Here is a 13,920-nt window from a genome sequence, read left to right on the forward strand (position 1 = left end):
AGGCTCCCCTTAGGGGTCCCAAGAAATATTTGGGGACCCCTAGAAGAGAGGTGGGAGCTTAAGGAGTTTCAGGCCAAGACTTACGATACTAATGGATATTGGGGGGAGGGGGTTCCTTGATTCCCCTTGCTGTCACCTTCCACAGCTGGAGTGGAAGCCACCTGCGCTGGGGCCAGCCACTGCGAATCCGCCATGTGACCACCGGGCGGTACCTAGCTCTCACCGAGGACCAAGGTCTGGTGGTGGTTGATGCCAGCAAGGCCCACACCAAGGCCACTTCCTTTTGCTTCCGCATCTCCAAGGTCCGTGGTGGGGGGCAGGTGGTCCTTCCTCACTTGTAGTTCTGAGGCCCATCTCAGCCTCCTTGCTGCAGTCTCTCACCTGGGGCGGGGGGAGTCCCACCATGATGTGCCAGGTAGAGGAGGCTGATGTCCATCCTTTGCCCCTGCAGGAGAAGCTGGATGTGGCCCCCAAGAGGGATGTGGAGGGCATGGGTCCCCCGGAGATCAAATATGGGGAGTCTCTGTGCTTTGTGCAGCATGTGGCCTCTGGCCTGTGGCTCACCTATGCCGCCCCAGACCCCAAGGCTTTGAGGCTTGGAGTACTCAAGAAAAAGGTAGGCTCCTGGAAGGGTTAGGTGTGTCATCAGAGATAAGGAGGGGCTGCGGTGCTCATGCCCCAGCCGTTGGGAATTTAAGAATGAGACTGAAAAGGCAAGAAAAAAGAGGTGTGTGTTGGGGGGGGGGCATAGAAAGAAAGAGAGAGAGAGAGACGCAGAAAGACACGCGGAGACTGAAAAATAAAGACAGTGACAGACAGAAAAAACAAACGGGCCAGCAAGTTGGCTCAGTAGGTGAAGATGCTTGCTGCAAGATTGAGGACTTGAGTTCAATCCCCAGAACCTATATGGTAGAAGGAGAGAACTGTCTCCTGCAAAGTGTCTTCTGACTGCCACACATGCTCCATGGCACACACAGCCACACTCTCCACAAACCCCACTCCCCACCCCAAAATTAACAGTCTAGAGCCTGCCTGGAGAGATGACGCAGCAGTTAAGAGCACTTGCTGCTCTTGCAAGGAACTTGACTTTGCTTCCCTGTACCCACATTGAATGGCTCACCACTCCCTGTTTGTGCTGAAAGCACCTTTACCCATTGAGCCATCTCACAAGCCCCCAAACTGAGCCTTGTGGCTCAGACCTGTAATCCCTACTACTTGGGAGGCTAAGGCAGGAAGATGACAAATTTAAGGCCTGTTTGGGTTACAGAATGAGTTCAAGGTCAGTCAGGACAACTCAGTGAGACCTTCTCTCAAGATAAAAAGTTAGAAAGTGCTGGAGATAGTCATGGTGGCTCCTGTCTGTAATCCCAGGACTCAGGAGGCTGAGATCAGAAGATTGTGTAAGTTTGAGGCCAGTCTGGGCTACACAGTGAGTTCAAGGTCAGTCTAGGCTATATAGTACAAAGCCAGCTTGTATTACATAAGTGAAACCCTGTTTCAAAAGATCAAAAAGAGGGGCTGGAAGTCAGGCATGGTGGCACACGGCTTTAATCTCAGCACTTGGAAGGCAGAGGCTCTGTGAGTTCAAAGCCAGCTTGGTCTACATGGTGAATTCCAGGCCAGCAGGGGCTACAGGGAGACCCTGTTTCAAAAAGACCCCCCCAAAAACAAACAAAAAAAACAGGGCTGGAGAGATGCTCAGAGGTTAGCACTGGCAGCTCTTGCAGAGGACTTAGGTTCTATACCCAGTACCCACATGTCGGCTAACAACTGTCTGTAACTCTAGTTCCAGGGGATCCCATGTCCTCTTCTGACCTCTGTGGGCATTGCATGACACAGGTGCACTTACATACATGCAGGCAATAGACCATACACATTTAAAGAAAAAGGGTTGGGATGTAGCTCAGTTGGTAGTGTGCTTGTCTGGCATGCAGAAAGCCCTAGGTTACACCCCCAGCACCATATAAAGCAGGTGGCAGGCCTTTCCTCTCCTCTGTGTCCCCACATTCAGGCCATGCTGCACCAGGAAGGCCACATGGATGACGCGCTGTCACTGACCCGATGCCAGCAGGAGGAGTCTCAAGCTGCCCGTATGATTTATAGCACGGCTGGCCTATACAACCAGTTCATAAAGTAAGCAGTCTCTACTCTGTCAGGGTCCCCCAGGCACACACATGTGCCTGACCAATATCCTTCAGAGACCTCTGACATCCACTGCCCTGTCTAACATACAACCCCTAATCTTTTTTGTTTTGTTTTGTTTATTGAGACAGGGTCTCCCTGTAGCCCCAGCTGACCTGGAACTCATGTAGACCAGGCTGGCCTTAAACTCAAAGATATCTGTCTGCCTCTGCCTCCCAAATGCTGGGATTAAAGGCCTGCACTACCCCTAATCTTTAAAAAAAAAGGGGGGTGGGGGTGGGGGGGTGGGAATCCTCTAGAGCTGCAGTTAAAAGACAGCCAACCACCATGTGAGTACTGGGAGCCCGAACCCAGGGCCTCTGCAAGAGCAGCCAGTGCTCTTAATCACTGAGCCATCTCTCCAGCCTCTGTAGTCTGTAAAGCCCCTGACCTCTATACATCTGATATAGACAACCATGACCAAGACCCCCTTTCTGACCACTGCTACCTTTCACACCCACACCTAGACCCCCCGCAGCTCTGACTCCTTCCATGAGCCTTTGTGACAATTTCCCAGGACTCCATCCCAGTTTCAGCTTTGCCTTCAGTGCTGTGTGACCTTGGGCTAAGGCCTTTCCCTTTCTGACTGTTTCCCCATCCTCTGAAAGGGGGAAGCCTGGGGGAATCCCGCGGGGGTGGAGGTGGGATGGAGCTTCCTTACCCTCCCTGAGATCTTTGGACCCTTGCAGGGGTCTCGACAGCTTCAGTGGTAAGCCGAGGGGCGCGGGACCACCGGCTGGCTCGGCACTGCCCATCGAGGGCGTCATCCTGAGCCTGCAGGACCTCATTGGCTACTTTGAGCCGCCCTCCGAGGAGCTACAGCACGAGGAAAAGCAAACCAAGCTGCGCAGCCTACGCAACCGGCAGAGCCTCTTCCAAGAGGAGGTGCGGTCAGGGCGCGGGAGGGGCGGGGCCTCCGGTGGGGCGGGGCCTCGGAGGAGGGCGGGAATAAGGAAGGCAGGGGGCGGAGTCATGTAGCGCTGAGGTCCCAGGCAAGGAGTGAGAGGGTAGAACCCTGGTGGGGTGTGAGGATGAAGAGGCAGAGGCTGATTTGGCTGACATCAGGGAAGAGGGTGTAGGGAGGGACCTCAATTGTGGTGAGGGGTTGGGAGTAAAAGGTGTGGGGTGTGGGGTGTTTGGCCCAGCCAGAGGTGTAAGTGGAGGAGTGGGAGGGGTGGGACGAGGGGCTTGGACCTGAGTCAAGGATTCTGCTGCTTTGTAGGATGGGGGCAGGAGTGTGTCCTTTCAAAGGTATAATCCCGGCCCCACCTCTCCAGGGCTCCCAGTTTGATGAGGAAGAAGGATCATTCTAATAGTAACAAAACTATCTACAGGGTAGATGCTGCACAAGTGTTAGAGGTTATTGTTCTGTGATAAGGAACACACACACACACACACACCCCCAAATGACTCCAAGAAGGGTTGTGATTACTAGATCACAGATGTGGTTGCTGACGCTCAGAGACTAAATAACAGTCATATCTACTCCACCAATCCACTGGCTGTGAGCAAAATGGGCAAAAACTCTCCATCCTAATGGAACTAACATGGCAGGGGGAGGCGGATGATCAATAAATAAACTGGGTGTCATGGCACACCCCAGCACTGGGGGAGAATTGTGAGTTCAAGGCCAGTCTGGGCTACATAGGGAGTTCCAGGCCAGCTTGGAGCTACAAAGAGACCCTGTCTCAAAAAGACCAAAAGGGAAAAAAAAAAAAAGGGCATTTTCTCTTGCAGAGGATCCCAGTTGGGTTTGCAATACAACCATTTGTAACTCCACTTCCAGGAGATCTGATGCCCTCTTCTGGCCTCTACCAGCACTGCAAACATGTGGTGCACATATATACATACAGTCAAAATACTCATACACATAAAACAAAACAAAAAATTTAGCAAAATCCCCCCAGAAATAAACAAATGGATGAATAAATAAATACATTCATAACATATTAAATGGTGATAAAGTGCTAAGGAGAAAAATAAATCAGAGAAGAGGTTGGGAGTTGCTAGAGTTTTGCAATTTAAACTAGAGTGCTCAGGGAGGGTGACTGGAAGGAAAGAGGAGTCTGGCATGTACTCAGGCCAACTGGTAGAGGGGAGAGCAGGTGCAAAAGCTCTGAGGTGGAGACTGTGCTTGGCATAGTCCAAAGACCAAGGAGGTGACTGGAGCAGAGTAGTCTGGGGACCACTGGGAGGAAATAAAAACAGAGAGGTGATGAAAGCTGCGTCACCCAGCTCCTTGGCTTTGTGATCAACAGAGGGTTATTTCCTATTTGTACATACCTATAATAAAGTTTAATTTTTCGGATGTGGTGGTACGTATCTGTAATCCCAACTTTCCAGAGGCTGAGGTAGGAGATGATAAGTTAAAGACAGGCTGGAGCTACATAAGGAGAACTTGTCTCAAAAAGCAAAGATCCCAGCACTTGGGAGGCAGAGGAAAGTGGATCTCTATGAGTTGGAGGCCAGTCTGGTCTACATAGTGACTTCCAGGCCAGCTACAGCTATGTCCAGTGTCCAGGTTACAGGAAGATCCTGTCAGAAGAAGACAAAGAGGAAGAGGAGGAGAAGGGAGGAGGAGGAGGAGGAGGAGGAGGAGGAGGAGGAGAGGTAGAGGAGGGGGTAGAGGGGGGAGGGGGAAGAAAAAGCAGCAGCAGCTGGTTTTGGTGGTCATACCTGTAATCTCAGGACTCAAGAGGCTGATGCAGGAGGATTGCCACAAGTCTTTGAGACCAGACTGGGTTATATAAGGAGTTCCAGGCCTGACTGGACTACCTAGAAAGACCCTGTCTCAGGCTGATCCCTGGAGTTCATGGGCCAATCAACCTAGCCAAATCCAACTCCTGTATCAGTGAGAGATTCTGTCTCAGAAATTAATGGCTCAATGGTTAAGAACGTATACTGCTCTTGAAAAGTTCAGTGTTTAGCACCCTTGTCTGGCAGGTTGCAACCACCTGTAACTCCAGTTCCAGGGGGATCTGATGTCTCTGGCCTCCTTGGGCACCTGCACTCACATGCATACTCACTCACACAGACACACAGACACATAATTAAAAATAATAAAATAGGGTTGTGGCTCACACCTTTAATCCCAGCACTTGGGAGGCAGAGGCAGGTAGATCTCTATGCATTCCAGACCAGCCAGGGCTTGATTCCCAGCAACCCATATACTCATACGTATCATGTGCAGCACACATACCCTATGTACACACCCTATACTATCGCGCACATACTCACACACAAACACACACATATTCACGTAATTTAAAATAAAATTAATCTTAAAAATAAATACCTGGGGCTGGAGAGATGGCTCAGCGGTTAAGAACACTGGTTGTTCTTGCAGAAGACCCAGATTTGAATCCTAGCACCCACATGGCAGCTAACAACTGTCCGTAACTCCAGTTCCAGGGGATCCGACAGCCTCTTCTGACCTCTGCGGGCATTGCACGACACGGGTGCACTTACCTACATACAGGCAATACACGCATACACACAAAATTAAAATAATATGCAGGAATTGTGTGACACCATAAAAAGGCCAAACTTACAAATCATAGGCATACAGGAAGGAGAAGAATCCCCCCCCAAATTAAAATAATAAATAAAATAAAAATGCATAAATAAATAAAAATAAATAAATCATTTTAAAAAATGGGAAGTGATCAGATACTGGAAGTTGTCTATAGGCACACACATGAGCATGCACAAAAGCTACAAACACCCCCCCCACACACACAGGACCCTGTCTCAAAAAGCAAACAAAATAAGTGACTCAGGTGTAGCTCAGGTACTGTCTGGAGTTCCTAAGTGCAAGAAGGCTGGGACTTGTATTACTGAGGAAATGTTAGGTAAGTTTCATTTGACTGGAATATAGTATCACTAGGTGTAAGTTTAATGTTAATGAATTAACAATATACAGTGAATAAGTTTTTGTTTGTTTGTTTTTGTTTTGGTCTTTTTGAGACAATTTCTCCCTGTAGCCCCAGCTGTCCTGGAACTCACTATGTAGACCAGGCTGGCCTTGAACTCACAGAGATCTGCCTGTGTCTGCCTCCAGAGTGCTGGGACTAAAGGCATGTGCCACCACACCCAGCTCAAAAAAAAATTATGTTAAGTCAAGTGCAATGGCTCACACCTGTCATTCCAGCACTTAGGAAGTTGAAGCCTGAGGAGTGCCAAGAGTTCCAGGCTAACCTGGGCTACAGAGTGAGATCCTCTTTTCAAAACAACAAACAAAATTATATTCAGAAACTCACAGGAATTCCTTGTATTTCCCCTAAGAGTAATGACTCAGTAATTGATAATTCATTGTGCATGTAACTTTACAGAGCATTTCCATGAAAAATGAGTGTTAATTGTATATGTTTTACACACTTTTCTGTGTGTGTTAGAATTCACAATAAAAGGGCTGGGGAAATAGTTCAGTCAGTAAAGTAAATGAGGACGACTGTCCGCAACTCCATTTCTAGGGTATCTAACACCCTCTTCTGACCTGTGAGGGCATTGCATGACACGGGTGCACTTACATACACACAGGCAATACACTGGTACACATAAAATAAAAATAATAAATAAAACATATTAAAGGAGGAGAAACACATTAAAATGTCAATGGGAAGAAAGTGAAAAAAATCTCTTCTATTAGGTGTGAACTTGACCAATTTTGGATCAGGAGTGGGGTGTTTGGAAACAAGTAGGATGGAGAGAAAACTGCAGAGTACGGAAACACAAGTTCAGTCTGGTTAATAAGCACACGGATTGATTTGATGAGCCAGGAAGGAGAAGAGGGCGATGGAACTGAACAGAGACATGAAGCTAAAGTGCTCGGTTAGATCTGGGAACACACAGCCATACCCTGTGGCAGGAATATGATTTATTAAATCCAGGAAAGACAAAGAGGTGTGGGCTAGGGATTCCTGTTGTAACTGGCACATTTTCTTCACTCCAGGGAATGCTCTCCCTGGTCCTGAATTGCATTGACCGGCTAAATGTCTACACCACCGCTGCTCACTTTGCCGAATTTGCAGGGGAGGAGGCAGCTGAATCCTGGAAAGAAATTGTGAACCTGCTCTATGAACTCTTAGGTAAGGAAATTCAAACCTGACATTCCTGAGAGAATCCCAGATTCCCAGGCTCACCGAGTCTGACCTTCCTGCTTTCTACAGCCTCTCTGATCCGTGGCAATCGTACAAACTGTGCCCTCTTCTCCACAAACTTGGATTGGTTGGTCAGCAAGCTGGATCGACTGGAGGCTTCATCTGGTAGGAGAACCCCAGGGAAGTGGGATGTGAAGGTTGAGTAGGAAAGGCCAGTCCACCTCACCTCTCCCATGGGTACCTGGCAGGCATCTTAGAAGTATTGTACTGTGTCCTGATCGAGAGTCCTGAGGTTCTAAACATCATCCAGGAGAACCATATCAAGTCCATCATCTCCCTCCTGGACAAGCATGGACGGAACCACAAGGTTGGCCCTCTGACCTCCTGCCCCTGACATTGGAACCCTAACCTCTCCCCATGGCCCCAGAACACCTCTCTTCCACCTTCTCTCTTTGGACTTAATTTCCATGCACTTCCACCCCAACTGAAGGGTTTCAAGCTCATGGCTCTTCAGTGGATTCTGGGCCATAGATTTGCCTTATTAGATCTCTGACATGTAAATGTTATAGCCATTAGGTGGGCGGTATATAGGCTTTACATAGTTTGTCACAGGCCCTATGAGTTCCAACTGCATGACTTCTAACCACTTCATGCCTTTATATCCTCCATCTGGCACCTGAAGACACAAGTTTACAACCTCTGCTCATCCCAAGTCTCATCTTGATTCCATTTCTCACTGACCCTTTCTTTTTAGTTTTTATTTTATTTTATTTTATTTTATTTTATTTTATTTTATTTTATTATGTGTATGAGTGTATTGCTTGCATATATGTAAGTGTACCTGCATCCCGCAATGCCTGCTGAGGTCAGAGGAAGGCATCAGATCCCCTAGAACTGGAGTTAGGACAGTTTTTAGCTGCTATATGGGTGCTAGGAATTGAACCCAGGTCCTCTGCAAGAGCAGTCAGTGCTCTTAACCACTGAGCCATCTCTCCAGCCCCCAGTCTCTATTTCTTACACTGATCATGCCCCTCAGCCTCTTGCCCTACCTTCCTCTTTGACCCTTGATCTTCCTCTTTGACCCCTTACCTTTCATTCTCATCCCATCCTCTCACATAGAATCTCCATGTCCTATCTGGATGCGCTATCTTTGCCTCCTGGCTTCCTGCCTCAGTCCTTCCATATCCTTCCCACTGTGGTCCCTCACTCTCCTTGACCTCTGAACTTGACCTCCAGGTCCTGGATGTGCTATGCTCCCTGTGTGTGTGCAATGGTGTGGCTGTCCGCTCCAACCAAGATCTTATTACTGAGAACTTGCTCCCTGGCCGTGAACTTCTGCTACAGACGAACCTCATCAACTATGTTACCAGGTGTGGCTCCTAACCCCAACCCAGGATTGCAGCCTCTCAACTCTCTCCCCTGACCCAGAGATTCCAATCCAAGTGGATGTCTCTTCCCTACTCCTTCTCCAGGAGGTCCAACTTGCCCTTGGCTCACCCTTGGCCCCCAGTCCATTTATTCTTTCTTTTGGGTTCCAATTCTCTCTCTCTCTCTCTCTCTCTCTCTCTCTCTTATATCTTTCCTTCCTCTCAACCGGGCCCTTTTCTCCATCTCTCCTATTCCATCTCTCCTGCAGCATCCGCCCCAACATCTTTGTTGGCCGAGCAGAGGGCTCCACACAGTATGGCAAATGGTACTTTGAGGTGATGGTGGATGAAGTGGCTCCATTTCTGACAGCTCAGGCCACTCACCTGCGGGTGGGCTGGGCCCTCAGTGAGGGCTACAGCCCCTACCCTGGGGGCGGTGAGGGCTGGGGCGGCAACGGGGTCGGCGATGATCTCTACTCCTACGGCTTTGATGGACTGCATCTCTGGACAGGTATTTAGACCCTTCCAGGGGACTCTCATCCCTGACCATTAACCCTAGAGTTTCCAAACTTCTGACTACATACCTTGGGGTTCAAAATCCTGACCCCCCCACCGAGGGAGGTAAACTTTTGACTCCATAATCCTTATTTTTCAAGACCCTAACCCTAGAACAGAATTCTGGCCTTAACTTGTTTCCCTATAGCCTCAAAGTTCTGATCCCCCAGAGGGATCCCAGAAGACTGCCCAGATTATTATGACCTCTGATCTTTGATTTTTGACCTCAAAGTTTCCATAATCCTAACTCTACGAAGACTAGTATCTCACATCTTTCAGGATCCTAACCTCTGGGGAACATTGACCGCTCCTAATTTTAGAGTTACATGACCATCTATAGGAACACTTGCCCTTAACAGATTCCAATATGGAGTCCCCACAGGACCCCCCAATATCCACTACTTGTCTCTTTCTGACTCCTGACTCTTCTGGTGACCTCACTGTAGGACATGTGGCACGCCCGGTGACTTCCCCAGGACAGCATCTCCTGGCACCAGAGGATGTAGTCAGCTGCTGCCTGGACCTCAGCGTACCATCCATCTCCTTCCGTATCAATGGCTGTCCTGTGCAGGGTGTCTTCGAATCCTTCAATCTCGATGGGCTTTTCTTCCCTGTCGTCAGCTTCTCAGCTGGTGTCAAGTGAGGACCTGCCCATGCCCCATTGTTTGTCCCAGGTCTGAGAACTGATTCTGTGTGATGTCTCCAATCACAGTTTGGCCTCCTGGGGGCAGGGGCAGGGACAGAACAGTCTGTCCTCATGACTGACTGGTGGCCAGAACCCCTACATGAAAGTCTCAGTGACCTCAGTGTGACTCAAATGATCTCAGATTCCTTCCAGTGACTTCCAAGTTATCCTAGAATGTCACCAATGACCTTGAAATTGCTCCAGACGCTCTCAGAGATGTCTCAGTGACCCAAGGCTCTTCCAGTGACCTCCCACCAACCTCAGGCTGACTCTTCCAGTGATTTTAGAATTTGAAAATGACCTAAGACCACAGACCCCATTTGACACTCAGTGACCTCAGGACCCCCCCCAATGATGGTCCAATAGGCTGACTGGTAACTCCCTCCCTTAATCCCACTTGCTCCAAAGACCTCTCAAGGAGCCATTCCTTTCTTAGCACCTCAACTGTCTTAACATCCATTCAATGGAAATATGGTAATCTCATAATTAGATCCTATAATCTAAGAGACTCCTAAATGAACTTGATCCTAGGGAGACCCATGATTGCTCAGGGACTTCACATTCCCATAGAGCCTTCCACTGACCCCAGAGTTGCTTGTATTCTCCACTATCTGTAGGCTCTCTCCTGTCATCCCCCTCCCACACATGATCCCCATTCTCCTCTCCCAGAGTAAGATTCCTCCTCGGTGGCCGCCATGGTGAATTCAAGTTCCTCCCACCACCTGGCTATGCACCTTGCCACGAGGCTGTGCTCCCTCGGGAGAAGCTCCATCTCCAACCTATCAAGGAGTATCGTCGGGAAGGGCCCCGGGGGCCCCACCTGGTGGGCCCTAGTCGCTGCCTCTCACACACAGACTTTGTGCCCTGCCCTGTGGACACCATCCAGGTACTGCCCACTCTGCAAAAGGTTTTCTGATGAGGGTGGGCTGTCTTTGGAGTCAGAGGTAGGAGAATTGAGCTGAACCTGTGAATTCTGATGTTTAACAGATGGTAAAACTGAGGCACAGGGAAGACAAAGGATTCTCTTGAGTCAGAATCCAGTTTCAGGAGTCCTTTCTATGACCCTATTAAGAAAAAACTATTATTATGTCTGATTTATAGTTGAAGAAAGAGACCTAGAGAGGGCAGGTCACACAGCTGATTGGACCCAGGAAGTCCATTTCCACAGCCCATGGTCTCCTCTACTACACCCTGGGCATCTCTTCTACACCAAGCCTCTCAGACTTCTTATAATCCAACCTGAACTTGCTTTCCTTCCAAGCATGTCTCCATAGGAAGAAGTGTGTGCTGTGACTGACAGCACAATCCTGAATGACTACTAAGCATTCAACACAGTTATTTGTTAGGATTAGTAGCAACAAGATGACCTTGGGGTTGGCCTCACCCTGTTCCATACCATCATCTCTTGCATGAAGAAAATGGACATCAATATCTATTTTACACCTACTGTGTGAAACATTTCTATTAACTGTATAACATTGACAAGTTTACATAAGTGCTTTCACTGAATATGGGGCAAGCATTGTAAATTAAGTATTGATATGGGACTGGGACATGGCTCAGCAGTAGAGCACCTGCCTAGAATCCCCCATTGAAGGGCTGGGGGGGTGGCTCAAAGGTAGAGCACCTGCCTAGAATCCCCCAGTGAGGGGCTGGGGTGTGTCTCAGTGGTAGAGCACCTGCTTAGAATCCCCCAATGAGGGACAGGGGCTGTGGCTCAGTGGTAGAGCACCTGCCTCTGCCTAGAATACCCCCAGTGATGGGCTGGGGTGTGGCTCAGAGGTAGAGCACCTGTCTAGAATCCCCCAGTGAGGGGCTGGGGTGTGGCTCAGTGGTAGAGCACCTGCCTAGAATCCCCCAGTGAGGGGTTGGGGGCGTGGCTCAGTGGTAGAGCACCTACCTAGAATCCTCCAGTGAGGGGCTGGGTTGTGGCTCAGTGGTAGAGCACCTGCCTAGAATCCCCCCAGTGAGGGGCTGGGGGTGTGGCTCCGTGGTAGAGCATTTGCCTGATATGATTGAGGCTCTTGGCTCCATCTTCACCATTAAAAAGACAACTATTGGTAAGATTCTCGTTTTAGAGAAGGAAGTAACTCACGTGCTCATTTAGCCCATGGTTCCTGGACATTTTTGTGGCTCAGACTCTAGCTTTGGCTGGGAAGTTCAGTGACTAGAGCAGCCCAAACCCTGTCCCCAAGGGGTTCCCAGTCCACAGGGGACACACACCTGTCCCCAGATGCTCTGTAAGTCTGATGATGCTGTCCTTACTCATCTGGGCACCAACCTTCCAATCAAGACACAGGATGGGGAGCAGGGCTGTGGAGCATCAGGAAAAGGGGTGCTAGGAGGGCCCTATCCAGGGCTAACTCATGTTCTTAGGAAGAGGGGTTATAGTGGAGATAGTGGTAGGATCTCAGAGACAAATGTCCTCCTGCCCCCAGATTGTCCTGCCTCCTCATCTGGAGCGCATTCGGGAGAAGCTGGCAGAGAACATTCATGAACTCTGGGCGCTGACTCGCATCGAGCAGGGATGGACCTATGGCCCGGTGAGCTTAGACCCTCAGAGGGTGGAGTGAGTACAGTAGTGAGGGCCAGTGCCTGGGGACTTTAGGGTACCAGGGGGTCTTGGGGTTGCAAGTGGCAGAAAGACAGATTGGAGGTCAGTGGGTCACTATGTAGGACTGGTGCGGGGAGGAGCACAAGGATTGATCCCCACATGTCTCCAGGTTCGGGATGACAACAAGAGGCTGCATCCATGTCTTGTGAATTTCCACAGCTTACCTGAGCCTGAGAGGAATTACAACTTGCAGATGTCAGGAGAGACACTCAAGTGAGGGGGTGCTCCAGGAGGGCTGGGGATTGGAATGGCTGGATGGTTAAGGGGAGGGAAAGGAGAGACAGAGGTAGAGACTGACATATTAGAGACCAGAGGCGCTGGGGGTGTGGCTACATGGTACAGTGCCCCTATAACATGGACAAGGTCTTGGATTCTATCTCCAGATAGGAAAAAAACAAAACAAAATGAAACAGAAGCAGTAACAAAAGACTATGAGGTGGCTGGAGAGATGGCTCAATCAGTAAAGTGCTTGTCTCACAAACATGAGGACCTGACTTCGAATCCCCAGCTACCACATAAAAAGTCAAGTGTGGTGGCCAGTGTCTGTAATCTGGGGAAGATCCTGGGAGCATGATGGGCAGCTGGTGTGGCCAACTGGTGAGCTCTAGGTTCAGTGAGAGATCTTGTCTCAAAAAATAAGGAAGGTAATGGGTGAGGAAGACACCCAACAACCTCTGGCCTCTACACACATGTACTTGTATATGTCTACACACACAAACATGTGCATACATATACACACAGACTCTGAGATAGACAGATAGGAGCCACAAGACAGAGAATATTTTATCACAGAGAAACAGCATTCAAGAGAAAGACAGCTATGGGGCTGGACAGAAGACTCAGCTGTTAAGAGCACTGGATGCTCTTGAAGAGGTCTTGGGTTCAATTCCCAGCACCCATATGGTGGCTATCAACAGTCTATAACTCCAGTTCCAGAGGAATCCAATGCCCTCTTCTGACTTCCATTGGCAGTTGCATGGCACGGGTGCGTTTACATACATGTAGGCAATGCACTCATGCACATAAAAAATGAAAATAAATAAAATATTTTTTTAAAGAGAGAAACACAGCTATAAGTCAGGAATGCATCTCTCTTCCCAGCCACATGGGTGGCTGAGCCATGAAGATGGTTTGAGCCCAGGAGTTTGAGAACAGCTTGGGTAACACAGTGAGATACTGTCACAAGCAGAGAGAGGGAAGGTGGGGTAGCAACAGAAAAGAAGAGAGACATGGAAAGGGTTAGAGAAAGGCATCCAAGGGCTGGAGAGATGGTTCAGCAGTTTAAGAGCGCTGGCTGTTCTTACAGAAGACCAAGTTGGAATCCCAGCACCCACATGGCATAACAGTCTGTAACTCCAGTTTCAGGGAATCCAACCCAATGCCCTCTTCTATCCTCTGCGGGCACTGCACGACACAAGC

The 13,920-nt window shown here is 49.1% G+C and overlaps 1 protein-coding gene across 1 annotated transcript in view; it reads left to right on the plus strand.

Moving 5' to 3' along the window:
• The window catches only part of Ryr1 (ryanodine receptor 1), a 142,063-nt gene that overhangs the window by 10,530 nt on the left and 117,613 nt on the right, over positions 1–13,920 (plus strand). Inside the window, 13 exon segments of the mRNA XM_029556551.1 lie at positions 146–302; positions 452–616; positions 2,012–2,133; positions 2,871–3,066; positions 7,133–7,268; positions 7,350–7,445; positions 7,529–7,647; positions 8,517–8,650; positions 8,917–9,158; positions 9,649–9,841; positions 10,557–10,773; positions 12,326–12,430; positions 12,611–12,714. Of these exon segments, the coding sequence (XP_029412411.1) occupies positions 146–302; positions 452–616; positions 2,012–2,133; positions 2,871–3,066; positions 7,133–7,268; positions 7,350–7,445; positions 7,529–7,647; positions 8,517–8,650; positions 8,917–9,158; positions 9,649–9,841; positions 10,557–10,773; positions 12,326–12,430; positions 12,611–12,714 (1,986 nt within the window).

Source organism: Nannospalax galili, unplaced genomic scaffold (genome assembly GCF_000622305.1).
Source record: "Nannospalax galili isolate Female #2095 unplaced genomic scaffold, S.galili_v1.0 scaffold886, whole genome shotgun sequence".
Taxonomy (NCBI): Eukaryota; Metazoa; Chordata; class Mammalia; order Rodentia; family Spalacidae; genus Nannospalax; species Nannospalax galili.